This window comes from Arvicanthis niloticus, chromosome 3, assembly GCF_011762505.2.
Source record: "Arvicanthis niloticus isolate mArvNil1 chromosome 3, mArvNil1.pat.X, whole genome shotgun sequence".
Taxonomy (NCBI): Eukaryota; Metazoa; Chordata; class Mammalia; order Rodentia; family Muridae; genus Arvicanthis; species Arvicanthis niloticus.
The window spans coordinates 86,623,344-86,641,013 of NC_047660.1; the positions used below are offsets into that span (position 1 = coordinate 86,623,344).

Consider the following 17,670-nt stretch of genomic DNA (forward strand, 5'->3'; position numbering starts at 1 on the left):
TGACTTGAACCTTTTCCTCCCTATATCTATAAATTCTAAATTCCCCCTCCTCTCTCTAAGAGTAAAGGCCAAACCTAAGAAACCAAGGAGAAGATATGAACCGGACCTAACTCCCTGATATCCTTAGGCCGTTTGCTTGCCCTGCCTTGGCCAGTCCCCTCCTTACTGAAAACTACATTGACTTGGTTGGTTGACTGTCCTCAAAAGGAAACCATAGATGGGACATGTAGGGCTGTGTGACCTTTGACATTCTGTGTCCCAGAGAAGCGTGTTGTGCTGGTTCCAAGACAGAGATAAATCTAACATTTGAATAAAAAACACAAATGATGTATATATGAAATTTATTAAAATACAAAGAGCTCTAATCAGTTAATATGCAAAAGAATCCAAAAAAAACGAGAAATTATTATGAACCACCAGATCATAAGCCAAGAAACCCAAACTGTCACAAGCATATTACACAATAATATTCATTAACTTACCACTTACTTAGAGACAGAAACGTGTTAGCATTTTATATAATGGATACCTTTGGGTCCTTGAGTCCAGTTAACAAGGCAAGGATAGTGGCTATCTTCACTTTATAGGTGGAGGGACCAAAGTCCAGAGACATTCAGCCACTTAACCAACATTTCACAGCTTGAGAGTCACCAGAGAAAGGACCTTGCCCAGACAGAGTACCACCTCACTCTCTCACAGTAGGTGTATTACAGGAAACACCTTTTTTCACTTGTCAAATTGCCAAAATATTAAAGCTTGGTAGCACGCAATCAATTCGGGTGTGGAAATGAGCATCTTCAGGCATTGCAGATAAAAATCTTTTTGAAACGTTACTCTACAGACAGTCTCACACATACCGATAAAATTCTGTACACACTGAATACTCAGTTGTTAATGCTCCTAGCTGTGTAATAACCAGGAATAAAGAGACAAGGAATAAACCTCTCATACTCTGCTAGTGGAAATACAAATTTGGGCAGCTGCTATGAGAGACAGCTTTGAATTAGCGTTTCTTCCAGTGCTAGGACCTAGTCTGACCATTCAATCCAGCATCATGCTCCTAAGAATTTACCCAAGAGAGCTGGACTTTTATTGCATCTGTATGATGATGTCTATAGACGTTTTATTTATACAGTCCAAACATACAGCAAACAAGATATCCTTCAGCAGGACTGACGCTCCATGGTACATCCATATATTGAAATATTACTCAGCACTAAAAAGAAGTGAGCCAACTGAAAGATTCCAAAGGGAGATTCAAGGAGGACAGCAAGACAGACTCTTAAGGAGTTCAGAGTTTATGGTAAAAGTTATAAATGACATGGACAGACAGACAGAGAGGCAACGGCCATGGTGGAGGCTCTAAGGGGAGCTCAGGACCCAACACAAGGCAGCAAGGCCCAGTCTCTGAAGTAAGGAATCAGAGCCCACATGGCAAGAGAGAGTTTGTTTCTGAGGGTGGGACAGTTTTGCAGCACAAGCCTACAGCCAGCTTGATGCACAGCACAGCCTTTGGGGGAGGGAGCAGGATATATGGTCAACCAGTACCCTTTGGTGTAAACTCACTTCCCAGATGAAAGACTCTGACACTAGGAAGTCCTTTAGCTAGGGACTCACAGGTAATGTCTCAGTAGGATGCCAGTCAATATTTGTGAGAGGGAGGAGCTGTCACAGGTGGCTTCCAAGCTGCTGGACCCAGGGGAAGCTCAATTCCACCTCACTAGGTGAGAGAAGCCAGTCTGAAAAGGTTCAGGGTCACATGTGTCCCACTAGATGACATTTTGAAAAAGTCAAAACCACAGGTGTCATAAAGAAACCACTAGTTGCCAGGCCAGAAGACAAGAGACCAACAGTATATTCTATCATCTCATCCTCCCAAGAGTTAATGCAACTGAGCCTGTCAATCATCTGGCAAGGACCCACCCCCACCCCACCCCCACCCACTAACTTCCCTTTCCAAATTTGATTTACCTGAAGACAAGCTAAGGTGAGAAGACTAAAACTATCCCTTTAATGAGATGATTTACTTGTCTCTCCCAGAAGCCTCTCCCTCAGGGAAGATGCTTGCCAAATACTTATATTATGGCAACTTTAGAACCTGCTTACATTTCTGAGTTACTCGTAAAAACATAACTTCTCCTCCTTCTATTTCTTTTGCTTTCAGATACTGAACAAGGCCTAGGTATGAGTTCCCAGACACTCTGGGCTTTCTCTCTCTTTCTCTGAAGCTGTCCCTCCTACATCCACCATGGAGCTGTTAGTCTGACCCTCACAGCTGGACATGCTGGCCTAACTCAACTGCTGTGGGCATCTCTCCTCTTCTTCTCCATCTCCCTCCTCCTGACAACCACTCAGACTTACAGCTTGACTGCCATCTTTCCCCTCCTCAAAAAAACGTAGTAAAACTGTCCTCAAATGTCCTCCTTTGTTCCATTTTTAAATTATTTTATGAACCACACTAAGAGCCCATTTCCAATCCTTCAAACGCATGTGTGAATATCTTCTTGTGGCAGCTCTGGATGCGAGTGTGATGCCTGGAAATGCAGTAGCTATCATGTGACCATGAGGCCAGCCCTTAGACCCTAAAGATGGCAAAACAGATACCTGGAAAGAACTTGACTCCTTGATCTCCGTCTTGAGCCACAGAACCAACCCTGGAACCAGAGACCTCCTGAATTCTTAAGCGGGAAGGGAGCATTCTAACCATCCAGGTAGCTTTCAGTTCACGATTCAGTTACTCGAAGCCAAGAGATCCTAAGACAGCACCTGAGATACCATGTGACCCCGAGTGAGAGGACTGCTTGTCTGGACAGTCACCCTGCCCCTCACATAGGCAGAGAAGCCAGGGTGCCAGCTCACATTCACTTCTCGTTCGTTTCCATGCACACCCTCAGCTCCTCTCCCTCTATAAGAAGCAGGCTCTCTCTAGCCCCTCTCCAGGCTCCCATTATGCTTTGATCCCCAGCTAGCCTGGACCTCCAGGTAGAGATGCTGCCAACCAACAAGGAGCTTCAGGCCCAGGCTGTCCCTTCCAGTCACCACCAGTAGTGGCTTGCCTTCACATCTAGCCTACTGAGACTCTCTCTGGTCTCTTCTGCCAAACATGCCCAGAATGGGACAGTCCTGATGATCCATACCTTTTCCTCAGGCCTGGGGAGACTTTCTTTGGTAAGATAGCCAAGCACATTTGAGGCATGGCATGTTGAAGGTTGAACCAAACACTTACACACCACATGGGCTAGGTGGGATGGGCAAGGTTCCCAATCTGACTCTCACACACAGTCCATCTGTAGAATGAGTGTTGTCCTCTCTCCCAGCAGTGATGTGGGCTGCTGCACTGGCTCTGCCTTCTCTACCTTTGTCTTCTCTGGATCCTCTACCTGTGCTCCAGATCGGACCAGAGTCACACAGGAAGAGAGTAAGTGTTAGAAATGGATGTCGCAGTGAAATGACTGTCTGCCCAGATGGGCCTTCCACCACCCACGGGAGTTTCACTTTTCAGGGTGAAAGTGAACACAACTGATACTTCCCTACTCCCACGAGGGGCCCCTCCCGGTACGTGGATCTCATGCTGTGCCCCACCTTCCCACTAGAGGGCATCTGGTCACCCTGCTGATGGTGTGAATCGGCTGCAGCTTTGGCTGGAAAGACAGATGGCCTCTATTCTTCAGTCCTAGTTCCAGAGCAGGAGAGAACTAAGGAGACTCGAGATCCTGGACCTGGAAATTGGGCAGTGGCTAAGAAATAACTATACAGGCTTGCCAAAAGACTTTGTAATTAAGAAAAATACTGTTTTATTGAAACATCTTAAAACCAGAACTAATGAAAATATAAACAGTAAAGCATCTCCAGGCAGGCAGGCCTGTCCTTGCTGACTTGTGCCTCGGCAGTGTTCCGAACTATTTCCAGGCCAGTGACTTGTGACCACTTCCCTATTCTTGCCCTGCCCGGAGGACAGTCCACCTCACCATGCACAGTGCCTTTAGGAATGGAAACCCACAGAAGAAACCTATCCCCTCCTCCAGTGTCCCCAATGCTACGATAAGAAAACCAGAAACTCTTCCAAAGTAACACATCCAGGAAGCTTGCATACAAAATGTCATTTACAGCCATTGCCTTTCCCAGAACTTTGTTTAAAACTGAGTAAGGAACAGAGGGAACAGGAATGCACAGCTACAGCTGGGGAGGAGTGCCAAGGATGCAGGACAAGGGGTATGAAGTGAGAAGACAATTCTCTCTTTCCTCCTAGGCTCCAGCATCCCAGGTTAGCTCTGGGGGGGAACACATGGAAAGTTCTAGCCTTACAGAGGCTCCTTGTTTCAGATCTAAGAGGCAGATGTGGGCAGCTGGTACCAAAATCAGAAATCTTCTGACCCAGTCTCTGGTTCTGACTTACTGCATAGGAGCCCAATTCTGCACAGGAAAAGCACAAAGATAAAATGGTGTGGTTGTACTCACCCCACAAAGAGGCTCAAGCCACACCCAAAACCTAATTATAAGCCAAGCAAGATACTGAAAATATGCAAGAGAAGATGCACCTTAAGCCAGCAAGTATGCCCACCAAACCTAGAGCTCCTAGGACAGGATGCCCTTCTTGTCCGACCCCAGTCCTCGTGCTTACCAACAGGACCATTGACAATCAGTTCCTTCTTCAATTTCTGTTTCCCAGAGCAACAGAAACCCAGCAGAGTGACCCCAGTGAGGTCTACCTGTCTAAGGATCTGCTCAGAAGCTGGTTTTGTAAACTTGGTCTTTTAGTGTGTGTCCAAAGAAAAATAAAATAGGAGGGAAAGGGCCTAGGCCCTCAAAGATCAAGGCTGAGGAAACACAGACTAAGCCATGGCCCAGGGGAAACATTCCAGGCCATGGAAAGAGAAAAACTCAGGTTTGGGGTGAGAGGGCCAAGGCAAGACAGACCCCTGACATAAACTGAAGGAGGCTCCAGGGACAGTGGAGAGACGAAGTGTTCTAGGGACAAGAGAAATTGAGACAGAAAAGAGAAAGAGATGCTGGAGAAAGAACATCTATGGGAGAGGGTAGGAGGCCAGTTTGCCCTTGGCTGCACAGACATGATGCAAAAAAAAATTTAAAAATTAAAAAATAAAATAAAATTTAAAAAGGCACTGTAGGTCTTTTTCCAGAAAGATGCTGTGAAGTGAAAAGTCCCCAGCCAGGACAGACTAGGCAAGCCTGTGGACACCTTAAAACTGAACACCCTCACAGCCCAAGCTTCAATCCTCAATTCATCGTCCTTCCTAAGAAAGGGAGCCCATGAAAGATGGACTTGATATCCGTTTGCAGTGCTCCTGTTACAGGTCCCAGACCTGCCTCCTTGCTGCACCGGCTCTGGCTGTCAGCAATGGGGAGGGTGGCCCATGACTCAGCACGAATCCTGCAGAGTCACTGCTCAAGGATAGCAAAGGGACATATGCCCAGCTCTTACAGTAAGAGTCTGACTCTGCCCATCAGCTGTGATTCGGCTGTTTTTCTAACATCTTCCTCTTTTCCTGGTGCTCTTACCTCTTTGTGTGCGGCCACAGCACCTGCACCAATCCTGTGTTCTCCCAAGCCTACAGGTCAGCATGGTTCCCAGGTCCTTCTTGGGATTCCCTCAGAAACAGGTGAGCAAACTGTAAGATGTTTCTAATGAGGTCTTTCTAAAGAACAAGATGTTAAGGAGGCTCCTTTCTGACCCTCAAGATCACCTTCCAGGAAAATAGCAGGTTAGGGACCGTGTGCTAGAACAGCAGCCTTAGGGGATCAAGGCTAAGCAGGAACTATGCCAAGGCCAAAGGTGGAGCTGGCCTCTGTTCCCAAGAATGAGAAGGCAGAGTAAGCAAATTTTTTTATGTAAATCCCACTCACAGCCCCCTCCCTCCTCTCTTCCAGTCCCTCTCTTATAAATTCCTCCACCATTGCCCCCTCCCCTTCTCCTCAGAGAGGTGGACGCCCTCTTGGGTATCACTTAGCTTACTGATCTCAAACTTCTAGAACAGTGTGTCAGACAGAAGCAGCTAAAATGAGAAAGGGAGGCTGGGCTGCTAAGTGAATCCTGTTAGACCATACCAGCCTCCTTCTGTTCTGAAGAGGGTCCTGGGACTTGGTTTAGGTGATGCTGATTTTAACGAATTTCCCATGAATGACTCCCCCATGATGTTGGAGTGCATTGTGGGGGAGGGGCTGGGGACCATGATGACAATACAGTAATCCAGAGTCCCATTTCAGACTTGGAAGGGGCCCTGACCTGTCTGACAAGTTGGATGAGAACTCATGAAGGACTAGTCATAGCTTCAGATAACAAAACTGGGCCAAATGACAAACGAGAAGGAATTCAGCGTGGACAGAGGCCAAGCTTCACCTTTAATCAAGATCTCCTGGCGGGTACACTGGTGTGGCAGAATTGCTTCTAAATAGTATCCAGAGGAAAAGGCCTGTGCAGCGTGTGGACCATAGGCTGCATGTACTAGGTGACAGGCAGATGCAGGCACAGACACCTCTGCCTGTGGGTTCACAGCATTCCCTCTGGGACAGATCCTAGGGCTTAATACAGAGACCTACTGAGCAAGGTGCCTGGGATCTACTGTCCATCCTGGGAAGCCTGAACTCTGCTGTAGAGCCTAGATTGGCCTCAAGTCGCATCCTCACTTGGTTTCTGTCCTTCACTACCCGGTTCTCCTCACCTCAGTGGACTGGTAGGGAGGGCATCTCCTCCTCTCCCTGGCTCTAGGGCTATGGTTTCAGAAGCTCCCAGCCAGAAGGCACATGTCCTATAAAGGGCACAAAACTGGGGGGTGAAGATGCTGGGATGAGGCTCTGAAGAAGGAACTTTAAGGGAATGCCATGTAGACTGTGGTAGCACAAGTCCCCTCCTGTGGCCATGAAACACTGGGCAACACCAGCGTGCAAAGCCAGCACTAAGTGGAGCCCAGGGATTTAGGTGGGTTGTGAAACTTCATTCTCACAAGCCAAAGCTAAAATACAGCTTCAAGCCAATTTTAGAGCTGAAGAAGTTGCAGGTCTTCAGGGCTGGTGTCTAGCCCAAGAGTTTATGAACACCAATGTGAATCCAGAACTCAATGCCTAGCTCTAGACACATAGGCTATGGTGGCCCATCCCAAGCCCAAAGCATTAGAACCTACATAGGGAGGGTCCAGTTCAGCCGCTGTCAATAATCTAACACGTCCAGGGGACAGAGATCCAAACAGGTGACATCACAGGGAAAGAGGACTCTTCTCTGCTTCCCTCCCCAGCACTGTGACTGCCAGCAGGTAAGAAGCCTACATTTGAAGTGGTCCCCTAGGATGGTGTTGGCAGCCTGGAACCAGACAAGGGATATACTCCTGAGTGTTGGCTACAGAAAGGCAGTCTTGTGGATGGTAAGCTCCAGGAAGCCAGATTTCATCTGTCCTAGACCCAAGATGCTCAAAAGGAGAATGAATAGATAGAAGGGGTAGCCCCAGAAGACAGAAGGAAAAACCTGCCAGGATGCAGAGCCCTTGGACTCTAGGACTTATGCCTCAGAGGACAGAATTTACTAGAACAAAGGAAACTAGACAAGCCATGCCCAGTGCCCCCTTTCTGCCAAGGCCTGCCAAAGCTCTGATCTCTCAACTTGTATTTATCTTTCATTCAAAATAAAACAAACATATACAGTGAGATCCATCACCTCCAAAAGGGACCCTCAAATGTCCAGCCAGAGATCTAGAGTAGAAATTAATAAGAAAGTCAGTGACCTTGTTCAACAACCCCTGGGCCAGTACTCAAATCAGGCCTTACCCAGAGGGGCCGGATAGGGAATAGGAATGTATCTAATTCAGAAATTAAGTCCCAGGCGCCATGGGCAGACCTGAGAAGAGAAGCCATACAGGTCAGCTACTGGGTGTTCTAGGGGTTCCAACCAACACACAGGCCGGGCTCGGCCATCATCATACAAATGTTTATCAGTCAGGATGAAGCTAAATTGGTGGGTAGCTGGTCTATCCTGACCTACAGTGAGCCCAGCCTGGCTTTCATCTGGGTAACAGGTGCATCATGGGAAATGCAGGTTGGCACAATCTGCCCCACAAAGAACTTGAGATCTGCATGCAGCAGAGGAGAAGGTCTTTGTGCAGTAGGTTCCACTGTTACCAGGCAAGCCCTGTGGTGTGTCACCCTTCATGTGGACCTCCTAAGACTGCCTACCCACCCTCGTTTGTCCCAGAAAGTGACCTCACTGTCCTCTTGCCTCAAATGAAAGGTTCTCAACCTCCTTGACTTTCTTCTCATGGAATAGACTGCACACATGGGTGTGGGACTCTGCCCCCACCTTCCACAGATCCCATAATGCTCACCACAGGCAACCAACCCAGCCTCCAAGATGAAGAACATCCAATGGTTCCTGCCCAATAGTGGTTTATCATATTCCAGCAGAACATGTGCTGTCCCCACTCCACCCACCTATGCAGACCGTCTGTGTCAAGAGCCTTCTCAGCTGTGACTCAGTGTGAGGGTGCCATTGACCCATGTCCCCATAGGCATTTGCTCACTCCCATTCAGGTTCCAAGGCTGGGCTGCTGTTACCCATGTACGAAGAAGACAAGGTGACCATATGCCATACACCAGAGCACAGGTACTTGCCTTGTGCCACACAAATATTCAGACATGCCATGTCTGTAAGGGGTGTGCTTGATCCCAGGGAACGGTATAGTACCAGTAAGACTACCCTACTACGAGGCTTCTCACCTGGAGCCAGCCTATCTTGCCTTGTTTCTTTGACCCGCTGACATGCCATTTCTGCTCCATACCAAAAGCCTCTGTTATAGTTTCCCTAGCTCAGCAGCAGCAGGACCTTGCTGACGGGACAGACAAGTCATCTTTCAATCCCTGGAGTCCCAGAAGTGTCCTCAGCCTCCCCTTGCACAATCTATTAGAGTTTCAATCCTACAGTAACTCAGGCCTGAAGCCCTGAGTCTACCTAACCCTAGAGCTGTCTCACATGTATGACTTGAGGAGCTGTAGCCCAGGAGACTAGGGTCTTCAGCAGACTACCCCCATCCTCCTGGGCCTTAAAAAGCCCTTGGGTAATAAAACCAAGCAGGGAAAGACTCTGTGTCCTCTCTCCCCACCCACATCTACTGGTCCCCACTGCCCAGCCCATGCTAGGGCATTCCTAACACACATAGGCCATTTCTAACCCTGATATTCAGAGCCTCCCATCTCTAGCCATTTCCTACCAGATAGGAGTCCCAAACCTAGTACCTCCACCTCCAAAGCCAGGCCCCCTCCCAGAAGAACTGCACCAGCTAGGATAAAAACCTATGGAGTAGGGCAGTGACGGCACCCTTTCAAGCACTGCAATACATTCAGGGACAGGTGGGCACTTGTTCTCTACTTCCTGAGGCAGGGAGCCTGGCACAGTGACCTGCAGGGGCAGCCTTTTGGAAACTCCCTCCAAGGACACGAGTAGCCCTTCTGTAATGGTCAGGTGCCCACACTTCATGGGCAGAGGCTATATCTCACAGATCCCCAGAACCTGGCAGAGAATGTAACTCTGTTAGTCCTCCTGTCCCCACCTACACTGAGCTGGCCCAGTGTGTACCACAGGGTAGCCCAAGGCTCTAAGCCTTTCATTCTGTATTGAAGTACCTCAGAGCTCATCAGCTAGATCTTTGAAAGACTTCTGCTGTGACATCTGGAAATTGGGGTAAAGAGAAGGAACCTCAACAAGGTTAGGTGACAGGCCCAGTATGTGGTGTGCAGGAGGCCTCTGTTAAGGCCAGTTCTCTAAAGACTGCCCCCCCCCCCCACTGCGGCCTCCTGTATAATGCCAAAATTCATTAGTTCCTAGCAATTCCATTAAAAATAAAACCACCAAGAGTCCCAGGGGAGTGACGGCAAAGATCTGTGGGACAGACTAAACAAAAGGTTAAGTACTTTTACAAGAAAGAAATCAGGATTTCACTTCTGTGCAGTGCAAAATCCCTGTCCCAAAGTTCAGAGCCCAGAACGAATAGAGAAGTGGCTCCTGGGAATCAAGCCCTTAAAAGACAGCCCAGCTGCATGGAGCCACAAGCCCAAGCAAGACTGGTATTCAAGTTAGAGGGGGGTTCCAGTGACATGGAGTCTCCACTGTGCCTCTCACTGGCCTAGGACCAAGTCGAGTCCTGGCCAGTTTCAGGGTTACAAGTCCTCACTCTGGAGCAGCTCCAGAGCAGCCACAGCAGCTGGGGCGCCGTAGTGACTGCATGACAGCCCTCAGGGGGCCCCTCCGCCCCTCTGTAGACAGGCTGTCCTCACTGGCCGGTGCCTGCTGCAACTGCTCAAACTGCATCTCCAGGTGCTTTTGGATGGCAATGCCCAGCACCTCGGGGTCCACAGAGGCTCCATATACCTCCCATGTCATTCCCTCAGCATCCCATCGTACATCCCTCACAGGTGATGCTGCCTCTTCTAGGCTGGACCCCAGCATTACCTCTGGGAATATGTTCAGAGTCTCAGGTGCTTCCAGGGATGGGCTGGTAGCCACAGCCTTGCAGGCTGCCACTGGAGCTGCCTGAACCCCAGCATCCTGGGCTGATGCCACACCCAGAGCCAAGTCGGTGGCTGAGGTCATGGTCCATACATCTCTGGTTCTGGAGCCAGAATCTGTGGCTAGCCCTGTAGGCCCCCAAGGGTGGACACAGCAGTGAGGGTGCCCAGAAATCCCCCCAGACAACTTACAGTGGAATTTCATCCCACACTGGGCCTGCAACCCAGACTCACTCACTGATGCCACCAACTTGGGAAAGGCCAGGATGCCTTTGGCAGGCAGGGCATGGCAGCAGCTACCAGCTACAGCCTCCCCCAGAGTGCAGAGCAGAGCTGCCGGAGGCAGAGCATGGCAGGAAGTGGTAGATGGCTGTCCTGTAGTTTTGGGCTCACCCTGGGAACTGCTGGGAAGAAGACCAGTTGTATCTTCTAGTTCTACAGTTGGCACCCATTCCTGACTCTCCCCCAACATGCAGGCTGACTTAGAAGTCCCATCCTCTGGAGCCGAGTCACTCTGCAGGAGTGCAGGGGTCTGACCACCTTGGCCAGCAACACTGCCGGGCTGCAGCTGAGCCCTGTGGACAGGTGAGCTGCCAAGGGCAGAACAGCTCAGGCTGGGCTTCTGAACAATGCCATGCCCCCGGGTCTGGGTACTATGGACCAAGTCCGAGTGGCTTCTCTGCACAGCTGCCACGCTGGGGGCCCGTAGGCGACATAGGTCACCAACGCCCATAGTAGACACATTACCAACAGTGCTGCTCCTCCAGTGGCCTCCAGCACCAGCCTGTGACGGAGTGCTTGCGGTCTGTGCTTGCTCCATGCTCTCAGTCTGGCACCCCTCCTCCTGCAGGGTCCGGGGACTAGAACTGGCCTCACCCTGCTGGGCCCACCATACAGTGCTGCTGGCACTCTTGCGAAGCTCTGGCCTCTGCTCCCGGCCTTCACACAGCAAGCTGGAAGAACTCTGGGACAGGGCCTGTGGACGGGAACTCTGGGGTTCCCGGGCACCTGGTTCAGGGTGGCTAGAACTCATTGCTGCCTATGAGAGAGAAACAGAAGTGAGTGAAGCTGAGCTGGGTGTTGGCACCTCGGCTGCATTCTTCCAGCCTTGGTCCCAGCCTGCCTGACTGATCGGAGCCCTAAGGTTGTCAGTGATAAGACACATAACAGACACCTCAAATATATGCATCCCATGTGATGCATAGATAACCCTGAAAATATCTAATAATCGCTACCCCAGAAATAGCCCTGGAGACCACCACTATGCCAGTTTGCCATATTTATGAGATAGGTATGGGTGCTGGGAGTAACCTAGGGGAAAGGCCAAGTGTGGCATCACGAGGAGGGGCTTTGGGAAAGCTCTCTATCACTCATCACAGAAAGATGGCAGACTTTATCAGCCAGCACAGCTAAATATTCCTGGGACTGTCAGCATCCATCCACCTTAACAGGGAATGGGGTCTCCTGAGTACAGACTTGGGGCTCTGAGGTTTGTGGGGTAAGGAAGAAGTAAACACTGGGTATGCTTAGATGTTTCTGATTTTCTTATGCCCTTGTCCTGTCCTCTCTAGCCTAGCCTACTGAACTGTGCCATGTCTCAGATTTTCTTTTAAGGTTCCTGACTCTTACCCTATGCCCAGGGAGACGTTGCTATCAGCCCTTAGTGGCAAGCCTCACTCAGCATTTCCTCGATCATCCACAGCCATTTCCTAAGGCCTTGCTGGCTGCTGCAGCTGGGAATATGAGAATCATTTAATTCTGGGGGTGACCATCCAACAGTGGGGGGGAGAAGCCCAATGGCAAAAATCAGACATACCCTCTGCAAAATGTCAACTCTCTCTTCCCAGTATGCCTACTTCAGCACCAAACCCACTGCCCCCTTTCCACAACCTCCTCCTGAGAACCCTTCCCTAGCTGGCCCACCCAGGCTGCCTCCATCCCTGGCTCACCATCATGGGGCTGGGACAGAACAGTCTGGCTGACCCTCAGCCCCTATTCCCTTTCCCTGAAATTAGTAGAGTCAGGACTATAGCCTGTCCCTTCTTGTTAGGTCAGCACCTTGCCCTGACATGCAGCTGGCACTCAACTGCTGCATGGCATGCAACTGGCATTCAGAGGACAGCTGCTGCATGGCCAACAGAGAGAATGAACTTAAAAACAAGGCCATGGAAGAGTGGGCCAAGTGCCCAGAGCTCAGTCCGAGGAAAGGCCCTGCCAAGGCAAGGAACTCACGGGGATGGTAAGGAAAAAGTTTCTGGAGAATTCTCATGGAGGCCAAGGCTAGAAGGAGAGAGAGAAAGGGCCCAGAAGGAACAAATGGTCAGGTGACACAAAAAAGTGACAGGCAGGCTGGGACAAGGGCAGGGCCAGAGGGTCAGGATGACTGTGCCAGCCCAGCCCTGGATAATGGGGAAGATCACCTAGGGACTCCCTGTCGGACTGGCGGGATGGGCTGGAGAGGCAGATGCAAAGGCAAGAGTTTTGGTTTAAGCAATCTTCATCCTCCGCACCTACCTTTGGCTGATAAAGACTGACAGGAAACCAACCACCCTGGCCAGGAACAAGGCCACCCAAAATGGAATGTAGCAAGGGCTGGTGGACTCCATTTCTGTTATGAGAAGCATCTCCCTGCCACTGTCAGGGAAGTGGGGAGAGTTTTAAAGACTAAGGGCAGAGTCTGGTCCAGCACAACTGCTTGCTTTGATGGAAATGCTGAACCTTGTCCTGTGCAGTGTGCTGGGCACCAGTCAATATTGCCTGTGTTAGTACCAGTATTATCTGTCAAGTGAATACTGTGACCAAGAAACTGAATTTCTGATCAACAATTTAAATAACTGGCCACATAGGGCTGGCTAATGGTCACGGTAATGGGCCATGCCACTCTGAACATAGCCAATTAGGTAATGAGTGTCCTTAACCAGCTGTCTCTCAAATCCAAAGCCAGACTGGATGAGTGGCAAAGAAAGGACTCTATCCCACTGCTGCCCTCGGAGAGCTCGAACACCACCAATCAGGTGAAAGCCTGAAAGCTAATGGCAGTTGCAATGCTGACAGGAGAGCTTTGAATGCTGCCGGCTTGGGCCATATCCTTTGCAAACACTGTCTCATTCCACTGTCACGGCGACCTGGTGATGTAATCCATCATTCCCATTCTACAAATGAGGTCACAGCTCAGCAGCTTAGTGGTCTGACCAAGGGCACAGAGCCAGCCAATGGCTCCATCAGGAGTCAGGCCCATGAGTGTAGGAGGCCTTCTGCCCCTCTGACTTGACTACTGTAATCACCTGGAGTTCCAGGACCTATCCCTGCCTCCGTCACTCCCGATGATGTTCATGGCTTACCAATGGGACAAATGAGTGGAAGCTAAGCTTGACACCCACCCACCCACCCACCCACCCACCTACCCACCTCACCCAATTCTTAGGCTGCATGGAATAAGAAGGGCAGAAAGACATCTCCAGACTGAAATTTCTGTGGGCACCAAGTTATCCTTGGCAGGGAGACAATCACCCAGTGGGGGTCTAAGAGCCCTGAGGAAACCCCAACAGAAAATCTACACGGCCCTGGGGGTGAGACCCACTACAGATCCTCCTAGGGAACAGAAAATATATAAAGAACAGGCCAGTCCCTTGGCCCCCAGAGGAAATAGGAGGTACAATAAGGGTACCCCAACCCCCAACAAGACCTATGAGAAGCCATTAGCAGGAGAATATTTTTATACCTACCTCCCTAGACACTGCCCAGTGCCCAAAGCTAGCCATCTCCCAGAGAGACCAGTGACCACAGAGACCCCAGTGGGAGGCTATGTATCAATACAGTTACCTTATCTACTCCACCAATCTACAAATGGCAAGTGACAACACCCAGCCCCGGGGCAATTCTAAAACACCAAACAACCTACAGTTGCAAATGGCTGATTCAAAGCCACCCCATGCAGCAAACAACCATTCTGAATTTGAAACCCCAGCTTTGTGGAAACTTCCCAACTAGTTCAGCCAGAGAGATCCACTTGGTCAGAGGCTGCAATATTGCCCCAGGCCAGAAATCTAGGCCTTAGGATATGCCCAGTAAGATGACTAAGGTGCCCAACTCAGACCACACTGTGACATGTCTGTAAACGACCTCTTGTAATGTGTGTGTGTGTTTGATCCTTTGGCTCACAGGCAGCAAGTATCAATGTCATTGTGAAGAAGTACCCCCAAATTTTCAGCACCATGCATTTGGAGAGCCTTACCATCCTCAGGGCTGGGAGAGCTCCAAGGGAAGCAATTCTAGGTAACCCCTGGCACATGGTGGTTGGGGGCATTCCCGGCTCCTTGTCACCAACACAGTGGGCTAGGCTGAGGAGATGGAGTCCCAGGGTGGGGAAGGAAAGACAGGTTCTGCCCCCAAATCTGGCTCTTCTTCCTGCTACACATCTGCTCTTAGGTTTCTGTGAGCCTCACTGTACCCATTCTACAAAACTGAAGTAAACCCTACCCAACTAGGTGGCCGGAAAGGCTGAACTCAATGGCATGATGTCATCATCTTTTCCCCTCCATCCTTGTGACTTGAGACTACAGTGTTGCAGGAACTAGCACTGGGAAAGTGCTAGAAGCAAAGATAGGAAGCCACCAAGACACCCCACAGGTAAGCTTCATCTTCCAAGTCTTGCTCCCTTCATCCTATCCTGTAATGGCACCAGTTTCCCCAGTGCCCCCATCACCACCCTTAAGTTTCCCAGGGCCCATTTGAAACCTTCATCTGGTAGGCTATGCATACACACAAGGCTGTGGTGTGCATGCCACATGCCTACAAAGCCACGTCGCAGTCATGGGCAGGTTCTAGCTTTACCCAAAAGAGACCCTGAGATGAAGCTGGAGAGAGAGCTCAGTGGTTAATGGCACATACTGCTCTTACACAGACACTCATGTTGGGTGGCTCTCAACTGTCTGCAGCTTCAGCTCCAAAGGATCAAACATACATACTCACATGTTCATGCCCACACAGACACTCTCTCCTGGGAAGATGTTTTAGCACCACACAAAAGGCAGACACACAGAAGTATCGAAGAGCACTAGTGTCGAGTAGTACCTTCTTTCTACCGCCTCGTTTAATGCAAAAGTTGTGACGGCTGTGGATGACATCATGTGGTCACCGTCCTTGGGTTCTACTGTCAACAACTAGAGAATCAACCACTCTCACAGGCAGCAACTATCAATGTCATTTTGAAGAAGCACCCTCAAGTTTTCAGAAGCTTCCAAACTAGCCCAAGCTGGCTCCACTTGGTTAGAAATTCTGATTCTCTCCCCAAATGAGAAGCCCATACCTTTAGGGTGGACCCAGGAAAGCTTCTGAGGGGCCCATCTCAGACCACACTAGGTCATCCATGTAAGTACTCTCTTAAGCAGCAGGTATGTGCTTAGATGACAACCTCTGTGTCCAGAAAGCCACAAAAAGGCAAGCAAGTCCACAAAGGAGGGAGCAAGGGGTGCGAGGAGAATCGGGTCTAGTCACAGTGTTAACATAAGGAAGTTGAAAAGACCAGGCAGGGATACCCCCTACAAATACCTTAAATCCCTTGTATAGAGGGGTGTGGCCACCTACAGCAAGTGGTTTGATCATCCCAGGGCAAATAAAGGGTCTAACAGGAACACTCAAGCTGAATGGAGAATGCAGCAGGAGACATCCCTAAAACGGGGTTGCGGTTCTGAGGATAAAATCAGCCCCTCATAGCCTCTAACCTCATCGAGATGACATAGAACCTAAAGGCAGAGAAATGCCAGAAAAGGGGTATGCATGAGACAACAAGCTCCAAGATGCCAACCTGCTCACCATAGAGAGAAACCCCTAAGAGTCCCAGAACCCCTAAGAGTTACAGGGCCTGAGCCCTGTGAGGGTTTGCTCACTCCCTCAGGTGCTAACAGTGAGCTGAATTGAGTCTCAGGGTCAGCTGCAAACAGCTGGAAAACAGTCCGAGGGGTCACTATGATCCTACCTGCACTCCCCAGCACAGTGCCCCAGTATGGAAGGAAACACGCCTCACTGTGGTCACCCCAAAGGCCAAAGCACAGGCTGGTTTACAGTGGGAACCTGCAGGAAAGAACATTCATTCACACAGCAGCACTCCGCATGCCAAACACAGGCCGGCCCTGCTGCGGGCAAAGGCCTGAACGCACCACACACCATGCAGCCTTCCTGGCCAGGGCTTCCTTCCCCGCACCTCCAGAGCAAAGCCCACGGGGGTCTTGGGGAGAAGTACACAACACATGCCTCGGACCTAGGCTACAGACCTTTCCAGGACAAAGACTCAAAGGATATGGGGAAGTGAGCTCGCTGGTAGGAATGCTCCTGGGCAGAAGAGGGCGGGGTGTTGGCCACAGAGGACAGGGTGGGGGATGCGGATGGAAGAGAGGAGAACCCGGGAGGGAAGAAGCAAAGGAAGACGGGGTGGAAGCCGATGGGCACGGGTCCCGAACAGAGAAAAACAAAAACAAAATCCAGAGGCTGGGCAAAGGGGACGTGGAAAAGAGGACCGGAGAGGGCAAGGGGGAAGCGACCGTGCGGAGGAATGCGGCGCAGATAGTGGTGAGAAAGGGGTGGGAAGGGGCGGCACCGCCCACACCACCCCAGGACCCACCACGGCTCCTGTAGAGCCAACCTCTCACCCTGTCGCCTCCTGGGCCGCACAGGCCGGCGGAAGCGCTGCTCCTGCGGTCGCCACAGGTGCCCGGCGCCAAGATGGAGCCGCACTGAGTCTAGCCCCGCCGCGGTGCGGCCAGCCTGGGAGCCCGCGCTGCCAAGGGCCAGAAGGGGAAGCTGGCACGGGTACCCGGAGCAGGGGCGCTGGAGGTGTAAGGGGGTCGACTCACTCACCTAGGCGCGCCCCGCCTCTTCACGCCTCTGCGTCCCAGCCCCGCCCCCTGTATCAGCCCCGCCCACGTCATTTCCTTAGGCTCCGCCCCCAAGACCGCCCAGCCCCCTTCCCGACCCTTCCCCCGCAGGCTGTTTTCTCACTGTGGGATCATCCATCTTTGCAACCTTCCAGACACAGCTGTTGGGTGTGTTCCAATCTCCTATTCCTAAAGGGCGCCATCGTTCTGCCCCAGTCCCTCCGTGCCCCACCTTGCCTTGCATGGCTAGCTCCGGCAAATCCCCCAGGTCCCAAATACATTTTCTTAGAGA

General features: G+C 50.7%; 1 protein-coding gene across 3 annotated transcripts; it reads right to left on the reverse strand.

Annotated features, from left to right (window-relative positions):
- Positions 1-327: 327 nt before the first annotated feature.
- Gprin2 (G protein regulated inducer of neurite outgrowth 2) lies at positions 328-17,350 on the reverse strand. 3 transcript variants are annotated; one of them, XM_076931472.1, is made up of 3 exons: positions 17,154-17,350; positions 16,484-16,578; positions 328-11,545 (listed from the first exon to the last, which is right to left on the reverse strand). In XM_076931472.1, exon 3 carries the CDS (start codon positions 11,537-11,539, stop codon positions 10,169-10,171), a length of 1,371 nt encoding a protein of 456 aa, XP_076787587.1. In that variant the 5' UTR covers positions 11,540-11,545; positions 16,484-16,578; positions 17,154-17,350; the 3' UTR covers positions 328-10,168. The 3 variants fall into 3 exon arrangements, with proteins under 3 accessions (XP_076787587.1, XP_034353008.1, XP_076787586.1); XM_034497117.2 differs by lacking the exon at positions 16,484-16,578 and having other exon boundaries at positions 17,154-17,265; XM_076931471.1 differs by lacking the exon at positions 17,154-17,350 and having other exon boundaries at positions 16,484-17,057.
- Positions 17,351-17,670: the final 320 nt, after the last annotated feature.